This window comes from Megascapheus bottae, chromosome 1 (genome assembly GCF_031878675.1).
Source record: "Megascapheus bottae isolate mThoBot1 chromosome 1, mThoBot2.hap1, whole genome shotgun sequence".
Classification (NCBI taxonomy): Eukaryota; Metazoa; Chordata; class Mammalia; order Rodentia; family Geomyidae; genus Megascapheus; species Megascapheus bottae.
Window position 1 is genome coordinate 43,434,016 of NC_143509.1, and position 15,200 is coordinate 43,449,215.

General features: G+C 54.0%; 1 protein-coding gene across 2 annotated transcripts; it reads right to left on the bottom strand.

The window, feature by feature from the left end:
- Positions 1-45: 45 nt before the first annotated feature.
- On the bottom strand, positions 46-14,372 carry Clcn2 (chloride voltage-gated channel 2). 2 transcript variants are annotated; one of them, XM_090343131.1, is made up of 24 exons: positions 14,146-14,372; positions 11,785-11,941; positions 11,511-11,642; positions 11,041-11,169; positions 10,826-10,959; positions 10,656-10,733; positions 10,490-10,568; positions 10,244-10,369; positions 10,066-10,150; positions 9,871-9,972; positions 8,722-8,806; positions 8,445-8,600; positions 7,702-7,771; positions 7,331-7,435; positions 6,862-7,075; positions 6,448-6,581; positions 6,118-6,290; positions 5,921-6,020; positions 5,646-5,719; positions 5,102-5,161; positions 4,928-4,966; positions 4,672-4,776; positions 540-626; positions 46-421 (listed from the first exon to the last, which is right to left on the bottom strand). In XM_090343131.1, exons 1-24 carry the CDS (start codon positions 14,215-14,217, stop codon positions 227-229), a joined length of 2,691 nt encoding a protein of 896 aa, XP_090199257.1. In that variant the 5' UTR covers positions 14,218-14,372; the 3' UTR covers positions 46-226. The 2 variants fall into 2 exon arrangements, with proteins under 2 accessions (XP_090199257.1, XP_090199254.1); XM_090343128.1 differs by having other exon boundaries at positions 7,331-7,441; positions 14,146-14,371.
- Between the last annotated feature and the right edge of the window lie 828 nt (positions 14,373-15,200).

A 15,200-nucleotide genomic window follows, 5' to 3' on the forward strand; every position in this document is an offset into this window, starting at 1 on the left:
TCCCCTTCCCCATCAAAAGGGAAGCAAGGGCCACATGATAGCACCCCACCCTGCCAGGGCAGTAGTACCAAGTTTCCTGCTGCAGTGGGCACTGGGTCAGACTGTAGAAAGAATGGTGTGGGAGCAGCTGGCACTCCAGGGCTGGAGTTCCAGCCTCTGGCTGCCGCCGCCTCTTACAAGGCAGAAGGAATATGGCCACTACTACGCTAGGCCACTCATCAAGGGTTCACTGGCACTTGTCGTCACTGTCAGAAGGGCTGCCTTCTCGGGGAAGGCCATGGCGAGAGCGAGGTCCCCAGAGCGCATGCACCTCAGTGGTCTCTGTGTCACTGCTGCTGGTGGCACTGTCACGGAAGCTGGCCAGAGGTGGCCGGACTTTCACACCCTGGGCTGTGACAGAGCCCTCGATAGCCTTCCGGAGCTGCAAAAAGAGAGAGACTCTTGGACTCGGAGCTTCCTGCTCAGACTGCTCCCCAGAAGAGATGGGCAGCAGACTCCCTGCCCTTTTGGAAGCAGCTCTGGAGCTCCTATGGGCTCACCTCCTTTAGGGTAACGATTCCGATGAGTCTGCCAATGCTGGTGACATAAGCGTGGTCCACACCCAGCAGGGAGAAGATGGTATGAGTCTGTGGGTGAAGAGAAAACACGCTGGGCTTGGAAGTTCCAGGAGGAAGGGTAGTGGGGTCTCGGAACCACAGACCAAAGGGGCCCAGAATGAGGTGTGTGGAGAGGTGCTACAGATGGAGAGATGACAGGATTGCTGAAGGGAACATTGGCCCAAGAATAATTCTCCATCCCTAGGCTTCAGAACCTGAAAGCTGAAAAATTTAGGCTGCTATAGTGGGCTCATCCCACCCCCCTTACATTCCTTTTCCTGACCCCCTCTCAGGTAATCAAGTGTGACCACTCAGGGTCTAGACATGGTCAGGTCTCCTGGTACTAAGTGAATTCTCTTGGACCAGATGGCTTCAAAATGTCTCCTGACTCAGCAGTTCCTGGAATTTTGGCCGGTTATTTATCTCACTGTCTGGAGTGCTTGTAAGCAGCCTCTTCATGTAAAGGGTGAATCAGCCAGCTGTGGGGAGAGTAGGAGGCTGTGGAATTAGAAGCCTATATGCTTTGGCAGATAAGAGGACCCAAGGTAAGGACGAGCCAGTGGGCACAAGCCTTCCATATAGATATCTCCTCAGAAGGTCTTCAGTTCTTGAGCGTACCATTAGTCATTAAATGTACATTAGTACAGTTAAATTGTCTTAGAACTTTATACTCTGAAATTATTATTATTATTATTATTATTATTATTATTGTACCAGTCCTGGGGCTTGAATTCAGGGCCTAGGCACTGTCCCTGAACTTCTATCACTTAAGCCACAGTGCCAGTTCTGGCTTCTTCTGGGTATGTGGTACTGAGGAACCCAAGGCTTCATACATGCTAGGCAAACAACCACTAAATCACAACCACTAAATGACCTAGTGTCATTATTAAAGAACAGTTTGACTTTGTGAGAGAGTATGTATATGTGTGTGTGTGTGTGCGTGTGTGCGTGCCAGCCAGTCCTAGGACTTAAACTCAGGACCTGGATGTTGTCCTTGAGCCTTTGTGCTCAAGGCTAGTGGTCTACCACTTGAGCCACAGCTCCACTTCTGGCTTTTTCTGAGTAGTTTATTGGAGATAAGAGTCTCATGGACTTTCCTGTCCCAGATAGCTTCAAACCACAATCCTTAGATCTTAGCCTCCTGTACTCAGGATTACAGGCATGAGCCATCTGTGCTTGGCCTTTTCTCTATAGTCTTAATCCCTGATCTCTGCCAGGTGCATTGTAGGTTTCCATATCACTTGAAAGTCTGCAAGTTTACCAGTCTACTACTTATACATCTAGGCCCTGTCACCAACAGCTTCCTTTTCTATGTTCCTCAGGACTGGGGCTCTAAGGCAAAAACCCCCAGGAATGGTTCTACTTTCTGCCTTCCCTCTCTTGAGCTAGACTGCCATGTATAGGCTTTCTCAAACTTGAAGATCATCTAGGCTCCTTAAGATAGCCCCTGAAATATTCCCAGCCTTAGTTTCTGCCCTGAACCTCAGCTTTCAGCCTCACATAAATTTTCATGTTTTCCTTAAAGCACCCACCTTTTCCCACACTCCCATCCTTTCTTTGTTACGCCCCCCCATCCCCGCACTGTTCATTTCAGTATAAGTGGCAGTAATTCCTAACGCATATGAATTTGCTATGTGTTAGGCACTATGATAAATCCTTCACATGTCTGAACTCATCAATGAGGCACGATCCTGACTACAGAAAAGGAGGTGAAGCTGAGAGTCTAAGATACTGACAAGGTTACATAGGATGTTGATTGGACAGGAATGGCCCCCATATTGACATGCTGACCTCTTCACCTTTAATAAATGATATAGTTAGCTGGCTTGCTGGCTGATGGCGGCACAGCTCTCTACATGGTCTCCATGTATTCTCCCTCCTCTCCAAAGTTCCCCTTCTGAACTTAGCTGGATTACTACTTACTGGTTTCTCAGGCTTGCAATATTTTAAATTATAATCTTTTATGTTCTTATCACTCCGGTTCTCTGTACTTGTCTAAGTCCCTCAAAGGCTTCTCCTTCCTCTGATTTTTGTTTGTCATAAACACTTACTTTGTTCTTTTTCATTTTAATTTGACACCAGAGAGCCCATTGGAAGGCCCAAATTTCTTGAGTCCAGAAACAGTGAAGTGACAGGGAAAGGTACAACATGGCCTTCTGAAAGAATCCTGGGAGCAGGGCCAGGAGATGTGGGTTTGACTGCTAAACTGACTTAGGCAAATGATTCCTCATTGTATACCTCAGTTTCCCAATGTATTAAAACAGTTTAGATCATTGGCTGTTTATTTTATTTATTTTTTTTACCTTAGGGCTTTGCTTGCTCAGATGTTACTCTTTCACTTGAGCCACTCCTGCAGCCTGGGTTTCTGCTGGGTATTTTGGATATCAAGACTTAGGGCTTTTCTGATTTGGCTGACTTTTGACTGCAGTTCTCTAGATCTCAACTTCCTGAGTAGCTCACAGGTGAGTTGCTGGCACTCAGCTGGTCATTGTGTGTTGTTTCAGACTATCTTCCATTCCAGCCCTAGTTCTGTTACTAGCTGTGTGACTTTAGGCAACTTGCTTGAACTCTCTGAATCTTCTATAAAAAGAAAGTATCACATAGAAAAAAGCCGGAAGTGGTGCTGAGGCTCAAGTGGTAGAGCTCTAGCCTTGAGAAAGTCCAAGGACAGTGCTCAGGCCCTGAGCTCAAGCCCAGGACTGGCAAAAAAAAAAAAAAAAAAGAAAGTATCACAATATCTACCTGTGTGGTAATGATTACACATGAAGAACTTTGGAACATTACAAGCATTCAAAAAAAATCAATATCAATATGGACTTCTACAGAGTAAGATAAGATTGGCCACTATGGAAAATCATTGAGATCTTAGAAAGAAAGGCTTTAAAGAAAAGCCTTTGTCCTCAGGCCCAGCTCCCTTTTCCCACTCACTTTGATCTGAAGTCTTTATCTAAAGGCTGCAAGTTCCTTTATTATCCTTTGTTCTTTCTTTCTATCTTGTCCTCCTCTGCTTGTGTGTATTATTCTGGCTCTCTGGTACAACATGTGTCTAAGTTAGGTACCAAGGCTGCAGGTTCTGGGAGTACTTACTCCCTGCCTAGCCCATCTCCCTCCAACAGAGGCTTGCACACTGTCAGAAATGCAGCTACCGCCAGGCCAAGCACAGTGGCTCATGCCTGTAATCCTAGCTATTTAGGAGGCTAAGATCTGAGGATCAAGGTTCAAAGCCAGCCTGGGCTCTTATCTTCAATTAACCTCTAGAAAATGGGAAGTGGGGCTTGGCTCAAGAGTAGGGCAGTAACCTTGAGCTGAAGAGCTCAGGGGCAGTGCCCAGGCTGAGTCAAGCTCCATGACCCACAAAAAGAAAAGAAAAAGAAATGCAGCTACCCCACACCTCAGCTTATCCTTCACCTGGAATCCTGCAAGCATCCATGGTGCCAGTTACCCTGGCTTCCCCTGGGAGCCCTAGAAGCAGTGTTCTCTAGAGCCCTCCCTGCCCCTCCTCCCAATCTGTCAATCCTGTATTTCTGCGGTGGTTGTGGGCCATTCTGCCCACAACCCAGTCCCTACTAGTTTTCCTTTGACCTATATGAAATCAAGACTTTCTGGGGTCTGACATTCCAAGCCCCCCACTGGGCGTTCCTCATCTTTGTTTATCTCTTCTCACCAGTCTCCCCAGCCCTACGTGGCTGTTTGTTAGCTTGTTTATTCAATTTTCTTATCCTGCCTGTTTCTCACCCATTTTTTTCAGCGTGGGTGTATCAGCCTTGTTGGGCTCTGGCAGCCTCCTGCTTAGCTCTGACCATGGCCTGGCCTTTTGGCTTCTACCCAGCTCAAGCCCAGTCTTTGTTGTTGCTTTGGTCCACAGTTCCCTGGGGGTGAGGCTGAGCAGAGGGAAAGCGATGTGTGGCTCCAGCATGGAGCAGGACAAGACTAAGGGCCTGGCTTCCAGCCTCCCTGCTGTCTAAAGCAATGTGTCTGAAAAACATCTCAGTACAGACAGAGCCTACTCTCTCCCCTTCCTTGTCCACTGGCCTGAGTTCAAACTTGTGGGGGGGGGGCAGGGGTGTGCAGGTACCTTGTGCAAAGAGGTCCGTTCTACCAGCTGGAAGGGGGCAGGGTCAATTTTGCAATCACTGAAGTTGACAGGTTCATCTAGCTGCTGTTCCTCCCACTCCAGAATCTGAAGGGAAGAGACTGAGAGTTAAGGAGGAAGTGACCCTCACTTCCCTGAAAGTTGGCTCTTTCCTTACCCTGTGGTCCCTCCCATAAGCCAAGATGGTGACTGAACACACCCAGGAAGAAACAGGGTCCAGAGTCCAGTGGCACCTTACCTCCTCAGGGCTCATCTCTCCTTCCAGGCCGGAGTCGCTCTAGGAGGCAGGGAGGGTGGGAGGGAGGGAAGAAGGGAGAAATATAGGTGAACTAGCTGTAAGAGGTTTCTCCAGCCTAGACTGGGCCTTCCCTGCCCACCGTTCCCGAACTGCAAGGAGAGAGAGGACACGTACCGCCAGGGAGATTCGGACCCGCTTTGGCTTGCGCTTGTCACAGGATTCAGGTTTCTCCAGCTTTGTCAGAGCCAAGGCAGAGGAGTTTAGGTTAAAGGGAGATGACAGGGAAAAGAAATGATGGAGTCAGGGGTAAAGGAAACATGCAAGGCCAAAACCAGCAGCTAGGAAAACTGAGAATGGGGGAGGCACCATGGCATTAATAGAAAGGATCTCTTGAATCAGACATGGAACTAGTGGAAAAAGTAAGCAGAAGCTGGGTGCAGGTGACTCACACCTGTAATCCTAGCTACTCTGGAGGTTGAGATCTGAGAATCATAGTTCAAGGCAGAAAAGATCTGAGAGGGTCTAACTCTAACCAACAAAATGCCAGGCTGGAAGTGTGGCTTGAGTGGTAGAGTGGCAGCCAGGAACAAGCAAGACATATGAGAGTTGAAGGCCCGAGTTCAAGTACCAGTACTACTCTACCCCCCCCCCCCGCAAAAAAAAAAAAAAACAAAACAAAAAACCCCGGCAATCAGGAGAGGCCCTTTCAACCACTCACCTCAGAAGCAGCCTCAGGTGGTGGACTGCCACAGAAGAGGCTTCGGAGAGCAATGCCTGTAGACTCCCCATTGCCTGTGTTCCCAAACACAAGGGCCAGGAAGGGCCGTCTTATGTTTGGGAATAGGACCAGGAGAGATGGAGAAGGCAAGAGGCGGGTGGAGGCATATCAGCCTTCCCTCCTGGGCACAGTGGTCCAGCTGGGGCATGCTTCAGCATAGGGGATTGCAGCCGCCTGGCTCAGGCTATGTCTGAGGTAGAGGCGGGGTGGCTCACCTGTGGGACTTTCCCTGTGGTTTGAGCTATTGCTGGGCCCTCTCTTGAGAGCAGGCTTCAAAGGCTTGTGTATCTCCCCACGGGAGTCCTCTGTGTTCACCTGTGGGGTCGGGGAAAAGCTGAGGAGGCTGTGGCCCAGCAACACCCTGGGGTAAGGCATGAGGAGTGTGTGTGGTTATGGAGCTGTTTTCCCTCACCTGAAAGCGGACAGAGGACTCGGGGCTGGGAGGACTCTCCTGGTCAGAGGGCGGAGATGTCTGGACCTTCCGCCGCTCCTGCATGTACTGCCGCCGTCGTGCTGGGCTCAGCTGGGCCCCCAGTAACGCCACTACCTGTGAGCGCTCGATGGAACCAAGCAGGATCATGGACTCTGGACAGAGCAAGTGGGAGGACTCAGGAGAAGGGGTGAGGCCCTCCCAGCCATGTGCTCTCGCACCCTGACACCAGAGGGAGACCCCAGCCTGATGGGGGTCCTCAGCTTCCTGTCCCTCCCTGGGCAGGGCTCCTGGGTCACCTCCTGGCCTTACCAGGGGACTCCACTAAGGCTAACATGCGGCCCTTGGTCCTGTGCAATGCCACCCGCAGGTCCCGGAAGGTGCAGCTGAGGGCCACATGGGGAACGTCCCGCACCATGATGTCCTCCACTCGCACCCGGTACTGCCTGGGGGCAGAGTAGATACTCAGATTGTGGTTGGGGAGAACAGAGCACCAATATCCCAGTGAGGAAGGACCCAGAGCCCCAGGAGCAAGGGACTAACGGCCAAGGGTCAGTGGTGCTCCACCCTTCTTTCCCATCAGTGAGGGCCAGCTACTCTGCTCCCAGGGTGAGGGAGCAAGCTGGCCAGTTTCCCAGCTTTATTGAGTCAAAGGGGTTTTGAGGGGTCCTGGGAAGCCTTTTGCCCCTCATTCCCACACCCCCTAGGGCCCCCATCCCTCCATACTGGTGGCGGCCCCAGCCCAGCTCAGGCAGGTAAGGCAGCTTTTTGATTCTGATGATGCTGTCGTAGAGTGAAGGCTGCAGGCTCTGGGCAACGGCATTGGCCAGGATGACAGCAATCATGACCGGTAGAATGTGGGCGATCTGGCCTGTGAGCTCGAACACGATCACGGCTGTGGACACTGTGTGTGTCACTGCTCCTGCCAGTGCAGCAGCCCCTGGAAACAGCCACACTCTCAGTGTTTTCAGGGTGCCCAACCTTTGGAAGACCCTTCTTTCCCCAGGTAGCCTCCCCCTCTGTATGTGTAGATGGGGGCTTCTGCATCTGCCAGCAGGGGGCACCAGAGTCTCAGACTGATTGGTCTGGAGGCTTCTTCTAAGGCAGGGGAGGACTAGGGTCATTGCTGAAGGTGGGGGTACTTGCCTAGCATGCACAAGACCTATAAAAGAAACCAGCAGACCCAGGCACTCACCAACCACTGCATAACCTCCAGGCACAATTCGGTAAGTGCTACTGTCTGTGTGAATCCCATCTGGGAACCAGGCAGCCATGCTTTCACCTACCAGGCGTCCAAATGCTGCTCCTTCAGGGAGGGGGGTGGGAAGAGAAAGAGGTAGTGGAGGGGGAGGGCGGGGGGGGGGACACTAGGAAGAGAGAGGGTCAGAGGGTGGGGGAGGGGCCAGGGGGTCACTCAGTGTAGGGGTCAGCCCTGTAAGGGTGGGGTTTGGGCTAGGGCTGGACCAAAACCCACTCCTGGGCACAGAGGAAGGATGGCCAGAGGGTGGGAAGGTGGGGGCTGGGTGGACGGGTGGACAGCTGGCCGCAGGGAAGCCGCAGACTCACCAATGACAAAGACGGGCATGAAGGCACCACAGGGCACAGGGATGGTGGTTGCCAGTGCTGACATCCAGAACTGCAGGCACAACTTTGTTCTTAGTTTGGGGGTTTTTTTGGTCATGGGGCTTGGGCCTGGACAACACTGTCCCTGGGCTTTTTTGCTCAAGGCTAGCGTTCTATCACTTTAAGCCACAGCTCTACTCCGTTTTTTTAGGTGGTTAATTGGAGATAAAAGTATGACAGACTTTCCTGCCGAGGCTGGCTTTGAATCTCCAGCCTCAGATCTCTAATCTCCTGAGTAGCTGGGATTATAGAGGTAAGCCAGCAGCACTGTTTTTGTTTGTTTGTTTGTTTGTTTTGAGGCAGGATCTTGCTATATAGTTCCAGTTCAGACTGCCACAACTTCACAATCCTCCTTCCCCTGCCTCCTCAGCACTGAGATTATAGGTGGATGCCGCTACACTTGGCACAGACACAGCCTTCCTTTCCTTCTATCCCTTATTCCCCAGAGATAAAGGAGGAACAAGACTCTGAAATCCTCTCATACCATCTAGCTGTGTAACCGTGGGCCAATTAACCTCTTTGTGCTTTTCCTCCCTACCTTTAAGACAGGGAGAAGAATGCCTCTCTTGCAGCTTTGCTGTGAGGCTCACAGGAGTTAATCTGTGGCCAGTCCTTCAAACAGACAACTTATCAAGTAGCCTAGGCAGATGCTGTCAGTATTTGAATGAATATATAAGAAGCTCTACCTTCATGAGAATAAAGATGACCAGAGTGAGGAAGACATTGGCACGTGGTGGACTCCAGGCCTGTGAAGTGCTGGGCGGTTCTAGATCCTCCACCAGACCCTGGCGGACCCATGTCCGGTTGTCAAACAGGGTGACCAGTGTCTCTTTCTGTGACAGCTAAAGTGAACAGGGATCTCTCAGGCTAGGGCTCAGACAGAAGGTTGGGAAGGGGATCCCAACAATTCATGGTTGTTGCACCTCAGGAGCAGATGCCTGTTTCTGTTTTGCTCAAGGTTACCTGTCCAGCCATGAATTGTCCAAAGCCAGGTGGAAAGGTCAGAGTGGAGATGAGCAGGGTCACCAGTGCTGGGAAGAGCAGGCGCCTAGAGACGTACATTTCAAGTTATCAGACACGGGGGGCTTCCCTTCTTTTTCTTCTTCTTTTTTTTTTTTTTTTTTGCCAGTTCTGGACTTGGGCTCAGGGCCTGAGCACTGTCTTTGGGTTTTCTCAGGGCTAAAGCTCTACCACTTGAGCCACAGCATCACTTCTGGCTTTTTTCTATGTATGTGGTACCAAGGAATTGAACCGGGATCTTCGTGCATGCTAGGCAAGCACTCTACCATTAGGCCAAATTCCTGGTCCCATGGGTGGCTTCCCCTCTATAGAGGGCTTGAGCACCTGTAGGCACATACCTCAGGGCTGAGGTCAGAGCAGAGCCTTGGCTCTTACAGACACACAGTCCCAAGGCAATGGTGGATGAGGAAGAGGGGGGTGTGAGTGTAGGGGGCGGTATGTGGGGGGGAATCTGACCCAAAGGCTCTTCTGTCTTTCCTGACTCCATAGTGGGGAGCATCAGCAGGAAGTTCACCTCCAGTCCTTTCTGAACTGTGACTCTCTGCTCTCAGAGAGCTTGAGTTGAAGTGTGCATGTGGGAGGGGTGCAGGGGGTGGGGAGGCAGGGAAGAGATCTTTCCACCTGTATCTCTGTAGTGCCTTAGAGGGTGAGTGTGGGGGAATCTGGGGGTCAATGTAGAGTTGATCAAAGTTGGTGAAGAGGTGCAGGTTCAAGTGACTACCCTCCCTCCAGGACCTCAGTCCCAACAGAAGTGATCCTCAGGTCACAATTGAGAGTATTGTGTTTTGGGATTAAAAATCATATCCATCCTCAGGAGGCCACAGGTAAACTAGAGAAGCATTGCTATCTGTTCAAGTTGGAGAAAGCTGCAGTCTTTCATCACAAAATGCCCTCTGTCACTGACTAAAATCTCAAAAGCATCCACCTTTGGGTAATTTATATATGCATCATGATGTAGTCAGCCCAAAGAGACCACTGGATGATTTCTCAGTGAAGTGCCTGGCCCACTTTCCGGCCCCTTGCTGTCCCACACCCAGTGTGGACCTCACACAGCCCAGTGTGTCCTGGAGAAAGAGTCTCCGGCTAACTCACTTCCTCATGAGGAAGCGGTTGATGGTTTTCTGCTTCCGCATCACCTGGACAATCTTCCGGTTCAGGTAGACAAAGAGGGCTCCCCCGAAGCCACTAGCAATACTAGAGAGGGGAGGAAAATGCCAGGGTATGGGGGGGAGGAGGTCTTCTCACGGCAGCCCCATCCCTTCTGTCACCCACCCCTCAGCTACTCACCCAATGACAGCAAAGGCTGGCAGCTCCTGCAGGTCGAAGGGAAAGTCCAGCCTGAAGCGGGTTTTGAAGAGGGCGGTAATGGTCTCTGAAGGGAAGAACAGAAGGGAGGCAGGTGTAGCCTCATGGGTCCCCCACCTGAGCCATCTCTGCTTCCCCCTCATCCTACAGGTGCCCTCACCTTCATCCCTGTTCCAGACTGCCAAGACCCGGAAGATGAAGGCACTGAAGGTGGCTGCAAAGAAGCCCCGCCAGTAGTTGCGCACAGCGAAAAAGGTGGAGGTGACCTCGATGCTGAATAGCACGCCTACAAGGGGCAAGGGAGAGCTGGGCTGGAGGCCTGGGCCTGCTCCAGGGAACATAAAGAGGAGGGAGGAGAGGCCAAGGTCAGGGCTGGGCGTGGCACTGGCCGCAGAGCTCCGCCTACCTCCAATAGGTGCTGCAAAGCAGCAGCCCACTCCCACAGCACAGGCGGCTGCCAGCATCTCCGTGTTCCGCGACTCATTCTGCCAAGAGTGAGGGCAGGGAGACATCAGCCTGAACTCAGCAGTCATTCTCCCCCCCTTCCCCCATCTCCTCCCCCATTCCCTTACCTCATAGATGCCCCCAAAGAGGGAGAGGAACTTGCTGAGCAGGGCAGCACACATGCTTGCAATATGCACAAAAGGGCCCTGGAGGGTGAGGACCCATGGTAAGTGGGGATGGGGCCTGCCCCAACTTTGGCCTGGCCTCTTCCTCCACTGCCAGGGCCTTCTTGAGTTACCTCTTTGCCAAGGGGCATCCCACTGCCCAGGGCACAGGTCAGCCCGATGACCTTGGCCACAAAGGTCTTGAGGGTGAGGTATTCTTTTAGCACCACTCCCCGGAGGATGGTCTTCATCTCGGGGATGCCCGATCCTGCAGGGGTACATGCCCAGGATGGTTATGCAATGTGTTCAGTTTCTGGGGTTCAACCCCTGCCCTCTTTTCCTCTCGTACCAACAGCCTGAGGGGCCAGGATCTGTGTGAATCCGGCTGAGAAAGTGATAAGCACGACTGGGTAGGTGACCCAGGCCAGGTACTGGAGTAAGATGCTGGTGTTCAAGCCCCGGGACATCCACTGCTGAGCTGTGGGAAGAGAACACACTGCTGGGCCCCCATCCATACCCACTCCCTGCCTGGCCCCAGGGACACACTGATAAGACAAGTTCTCTCAGGGAACGCTCAAGAGCCTGGACAGGTGACAAGATAAGGGTTCCAGAGGGCATTTGCTGGGATGAAGCCCACCATAGGTAAGCGGGACAGTTGGGTATGGGAAGCAAGAAGTGGTGGCCCATGGAAGTGACAGTTGATTATGTCTGGCTGGGCAAAGTGCTTAGTAGCCAAGCAACCAAGACACCCCAACAACTATGGTATGGAGGAAGCAGGCCTCCCTCTTCCCCTTACCCCACCAGTGCTTGCTCCCTCACCCTGTAGACAGACAGCAATGGCATAGTCCATAGCCCAGCTGACCAGTGCCATAAGGAGTCCCAGCAGGACCAGGAAGATCCAGTCTTCACCAACCCTGGACACGAGGAACTTGTGGCAGCGTACAGAACAGACTAAGGCAGGAAAGGGAAGACCCATGGGGAGGGTGGCACCAAAATCCTCCACGACCCTCCCCCTCCCCCACCAGCAGCTCTATGGGTCTGTGACCCACTCAGCACAGCATAGCCAGGTCCTCTGCCCCAATTCAAGTCTCACTTCGGCAGGGAGCACAACGGTTCTGTCCATATTCCAGTAGCTCTGGGGGAGTCCGAGTGGAAGTGGGCTCCTTCCAGGGCTCAGGTCCTCCCAGGCGAATTCGAGCAGCTTCCTCTTTGGCAAAGGCCCCAAGTTCTTGAGTATACCGGCCATACATCTGGAGCAAGGGGGAAGACGCTGGCATTAGTGTATAGGCTTCAGTGGGAACCCAGAGAGGGCTCCTTCGGCCTCGGCCGCCCCTTCTCCCTGCTTCCACACTGTGTACCCCCTGTTGAGCCCACAGTTCCCACTTTGCCTGAGAGTGTGGGAACAATGCACATTGCAGACTGTGGAGGCTGTCCTGGTCAGAGTGATGGGGATAGCCAAGGTACACGGCCACAGCTTTGGGGGTGGCAGAATAATCAGTCTTCTCTCAGGCGAGGGTGAAGGGCCCTGAGGAGGAGTGGGAGGTAGAGCCCCAGAGGATGGAAAAACCTAAGGCATAGTCAGAAAGTGGGAGGAGGAAAGGTCAGAGAATAAGGGATGGTCAAGGGCATATGGGCGACAATAAGAGCCTGGTAGAGCTGAGGGCAGCCAAGATGGGCCTAGGAGCAGGCGGGGCCTCAATCCTTATCACGTTCCTGCTGGGCCTCTGGCCGGTGACCAACTCAGCTGCACTCCTCCTACCCACCCTAATCCCCTTGTCCCCATTCTCCACCCCTACCCCCCACTGGTCTGCTGGCCCAGCTGGGAGTGGAAAGCCTCTCTGCTTGAGTGGAGAGTATGTGGTGGTGGCCTTAGCTACGCTCCGGAGCTGCCAGGAGCCCAGCGTTAGGTCAGGGGAGGCAGAGGCTGCTTGATGGCAAGGATGGGACGGGATGATGGGATGGGAGAGTCACAGAGCTAGGGCTAGACCTGCCAAGCGGGGCATGTGTTGGGGGGTGGGGAGGAGTAGATTCCGGCTGCCACCCGCAGAGCTTCAGGACACAAAGGGCTCCTGTTGGGCCTAGGATGGGGCGGGGGAGGGAAAGATAGAGACATACAGAGAGGGTGACAGATAGTGAGAATGGGAGAAGAGGAGGGGAAAGGAACTGGAGAGAGGAGGGAGGGCAAGAGAAAAGAGGTGAGGGAAAGCAAAACATTGGAGGGAGATGAATGGTTGAACCGGGAGCAGGAAGAGAGTAGGGAGTAAAGAGACACAGTGAGTGGGAGGGGTGAGGGAGAGACAAAGGGGTAAGAGGGAGAAGGGGGGGAGGAAGCTGGAGCAGAGAGTGCTTTGCCAGAAGAGAGCTTGACCCTGAAAGCTCATTCCGGAGATAGAGACCCGAGGAAGGAGATGGAGATGTGGCTGGTGCAATAGAGACACCATTTCAGACCCCAGGTGTCTAGCATCCCTGAGGGGACAATGCTTTTCTCCTTGGCATCAACAATCTGACAGATACTTACCCCCTCCCCCTGCCCTATTTGATGCCAAGGCCTTGCCCCTCTACCCTTGCTCTACTATCACACCTACCACCAGTCATCCAGTTTCCAAGAGTCACTCTCTCTGGTAATTGGGCACCTCCCTCGCTGTTACAGCCCAGGCCCTCTCCTGGTGGTTCCTCCCTGCCACCTTCCTGGGCAAATTCCAGACCAAGCTGATAAAAAAAAGCTGCAGGATCCATTCCTTTTACTTGGGTCCCCCACCCCATGACATTAAGAAGGGCCAAATGGTTTTTTAAGTACCAAATAGCAGTACTGGCCATGAGTCAGCTCTGAGCATAGGACCCCTGCTTCTAATGGGGTCAAGGGACACCACTAAGGCAGGTGGGGCTGCTCACCATGAACAAAGGTCCCAATTCCCCCACCCACATCCTCCTTAGAGCTTGTCTCTCATGGAGGTAGGCCACCTTTCCCCAAAGGATCAGCTGAGGGGTCCCTGCCCCGGCTCGATTTTAAGCAAAGGCAAGGGGTTGGGGCTGGGTTTGGATCTGCTCATCTGACACCCACTCTGGACGCCTATGCCTAGGCCAGTGCTGTGGGTAAGGCAGGGACACGGAGTGTCTTGAATGGTGCAGACTGGAGTGTGAGGAAAGTTCACGGATGTGGATGGGGGTAGTGCGGTGCTAGAAAGAAAACGTGTGTTGGGGGCAGCGAAGGAAGGACACCTGGGACAATCACCTGGTGTCATTGTCCTCCGTAGACCCCCTGGGCTCTGTTAGAAACCAGCAGGCAGTTTTCCAACCCTTTGGCCCTACAGCCTCTCAGACTTCCAAGCCTCAGTTTCCCCAGTTTAGAAGGCTGAGGGAGGGCTAGGGTAGCCCTCGATCCTCTCGCTTCCCGGGGCAACTGGAGCAGCGGTGCCCGAGCTCACCCTCTGGGGCTCAGACGCGCTTCCCTTACCAGGGTCTGCTCGTACTGCAGCGCCCGAGGCTCCATCCCTTCCCCCGCCGCCGTGGCCGCCGCGGCCGCCATCTCCGTGCACTGCCTTCTCGCCTCCCTCTGTCGCCGGGGTTCTGCCTTGAATCCGGCTCCCGGCCCGCAGAGCCGGCACCGGCACCCGTCCCGTCCCCGCAGCCGGGACGGCCGAGTGCAGAGTGCCGCGGGTCCCGGGCGGGCGCCGCAGGCGCAGCCTCCCGCTCGCGTCCCCTCCTCGGCGGGCGGGCCGAGGGCGGGACCCTCTGCGCCGCTCCGCCCGCCGGCCCGCGTGGAGGGGCCGGGCCCAGCCTCGCCAGGGTCCGCATTGGGGCCGCCTCCTGGGCTCGGGAGAAGCGGCAGGGGGCGCTTGGAACGCGGGAGCCCGCGCCCACTGGCCGAGGGGGCCGAGGGTAGGGGCGTGGGCACCGGGGCCCGGGGGACGGCGGGTCTGCTGGCACGTGGAGGGGCCGGGCCCAGCGGGAGAGGTTGGTTTTCGCTCGGGGCTGCAGAACTGTCTAAATCAATCGATTCTGGCCCTTCTCCGCATCCCTCTAGGAACCGGAGGCTCAGACGGCTCTCGGGGAGGGGGGGGCGGGAAGCCCTGTCGGCCCAGGAATGCGGAGCAAAGTTGGGGGCGACTCAGAGAGGGACTGTGGGCCGTCTTCCTCACTCCCACCCTTTCCCGTTCCTTTCGTCTAGGTTCCCCCAGGGAGGTGCACCTGGAGTTACTCGACCTGTCCGGGTGTACAGGGGTGGCGCTGGGAGGGGCGGGGAAGAGTTGAGGCCCGAGGGAAGGGAGCAGCCTGTGCTGGGGAGGCCACTCCAGGGAGGCAGGTGTGGGGGAGCAGAGGTCGCTTTTCCTTGGCAGGGCCCGAGGAGAAACCCGAGTAGCTGCTGACGTCTCGCTGCCTTGGGGAAATGGCCTGCTAGGGCTCCGCGTTCTCGATCTGGGTCCATGGAAGGATAGAACAGGATGGCGGGACCACAGGGCAGTGCCACGGGACAGAGGGAAGTCTCCAGGAAACGTGGCGAGTAGGAAG

Coding starts and splice junctions, on each gene's coding strand:
- Clcn2 (XM_090343128.1), bottom strand. CDS start 14,217: ATGGCGGCCGCGGCGGCCACGGCGGCGGGGGAAGGGATGGAGCCTCGG. Junction 8,807..9,870: donor AACCGCTTCCTCATGAGGAA/GTGAGTTAGCCG, acceptor GTACGTCTCTAG/GCGCCTGCTCTTCCCAGCAC. Junction 8,601..8,721: donor GACAATTCATGGCTGGACAG/GTAACCTTGAGC, acceptor TGTTCACTTTAG/CTGTCACAGAAAGAGACACT.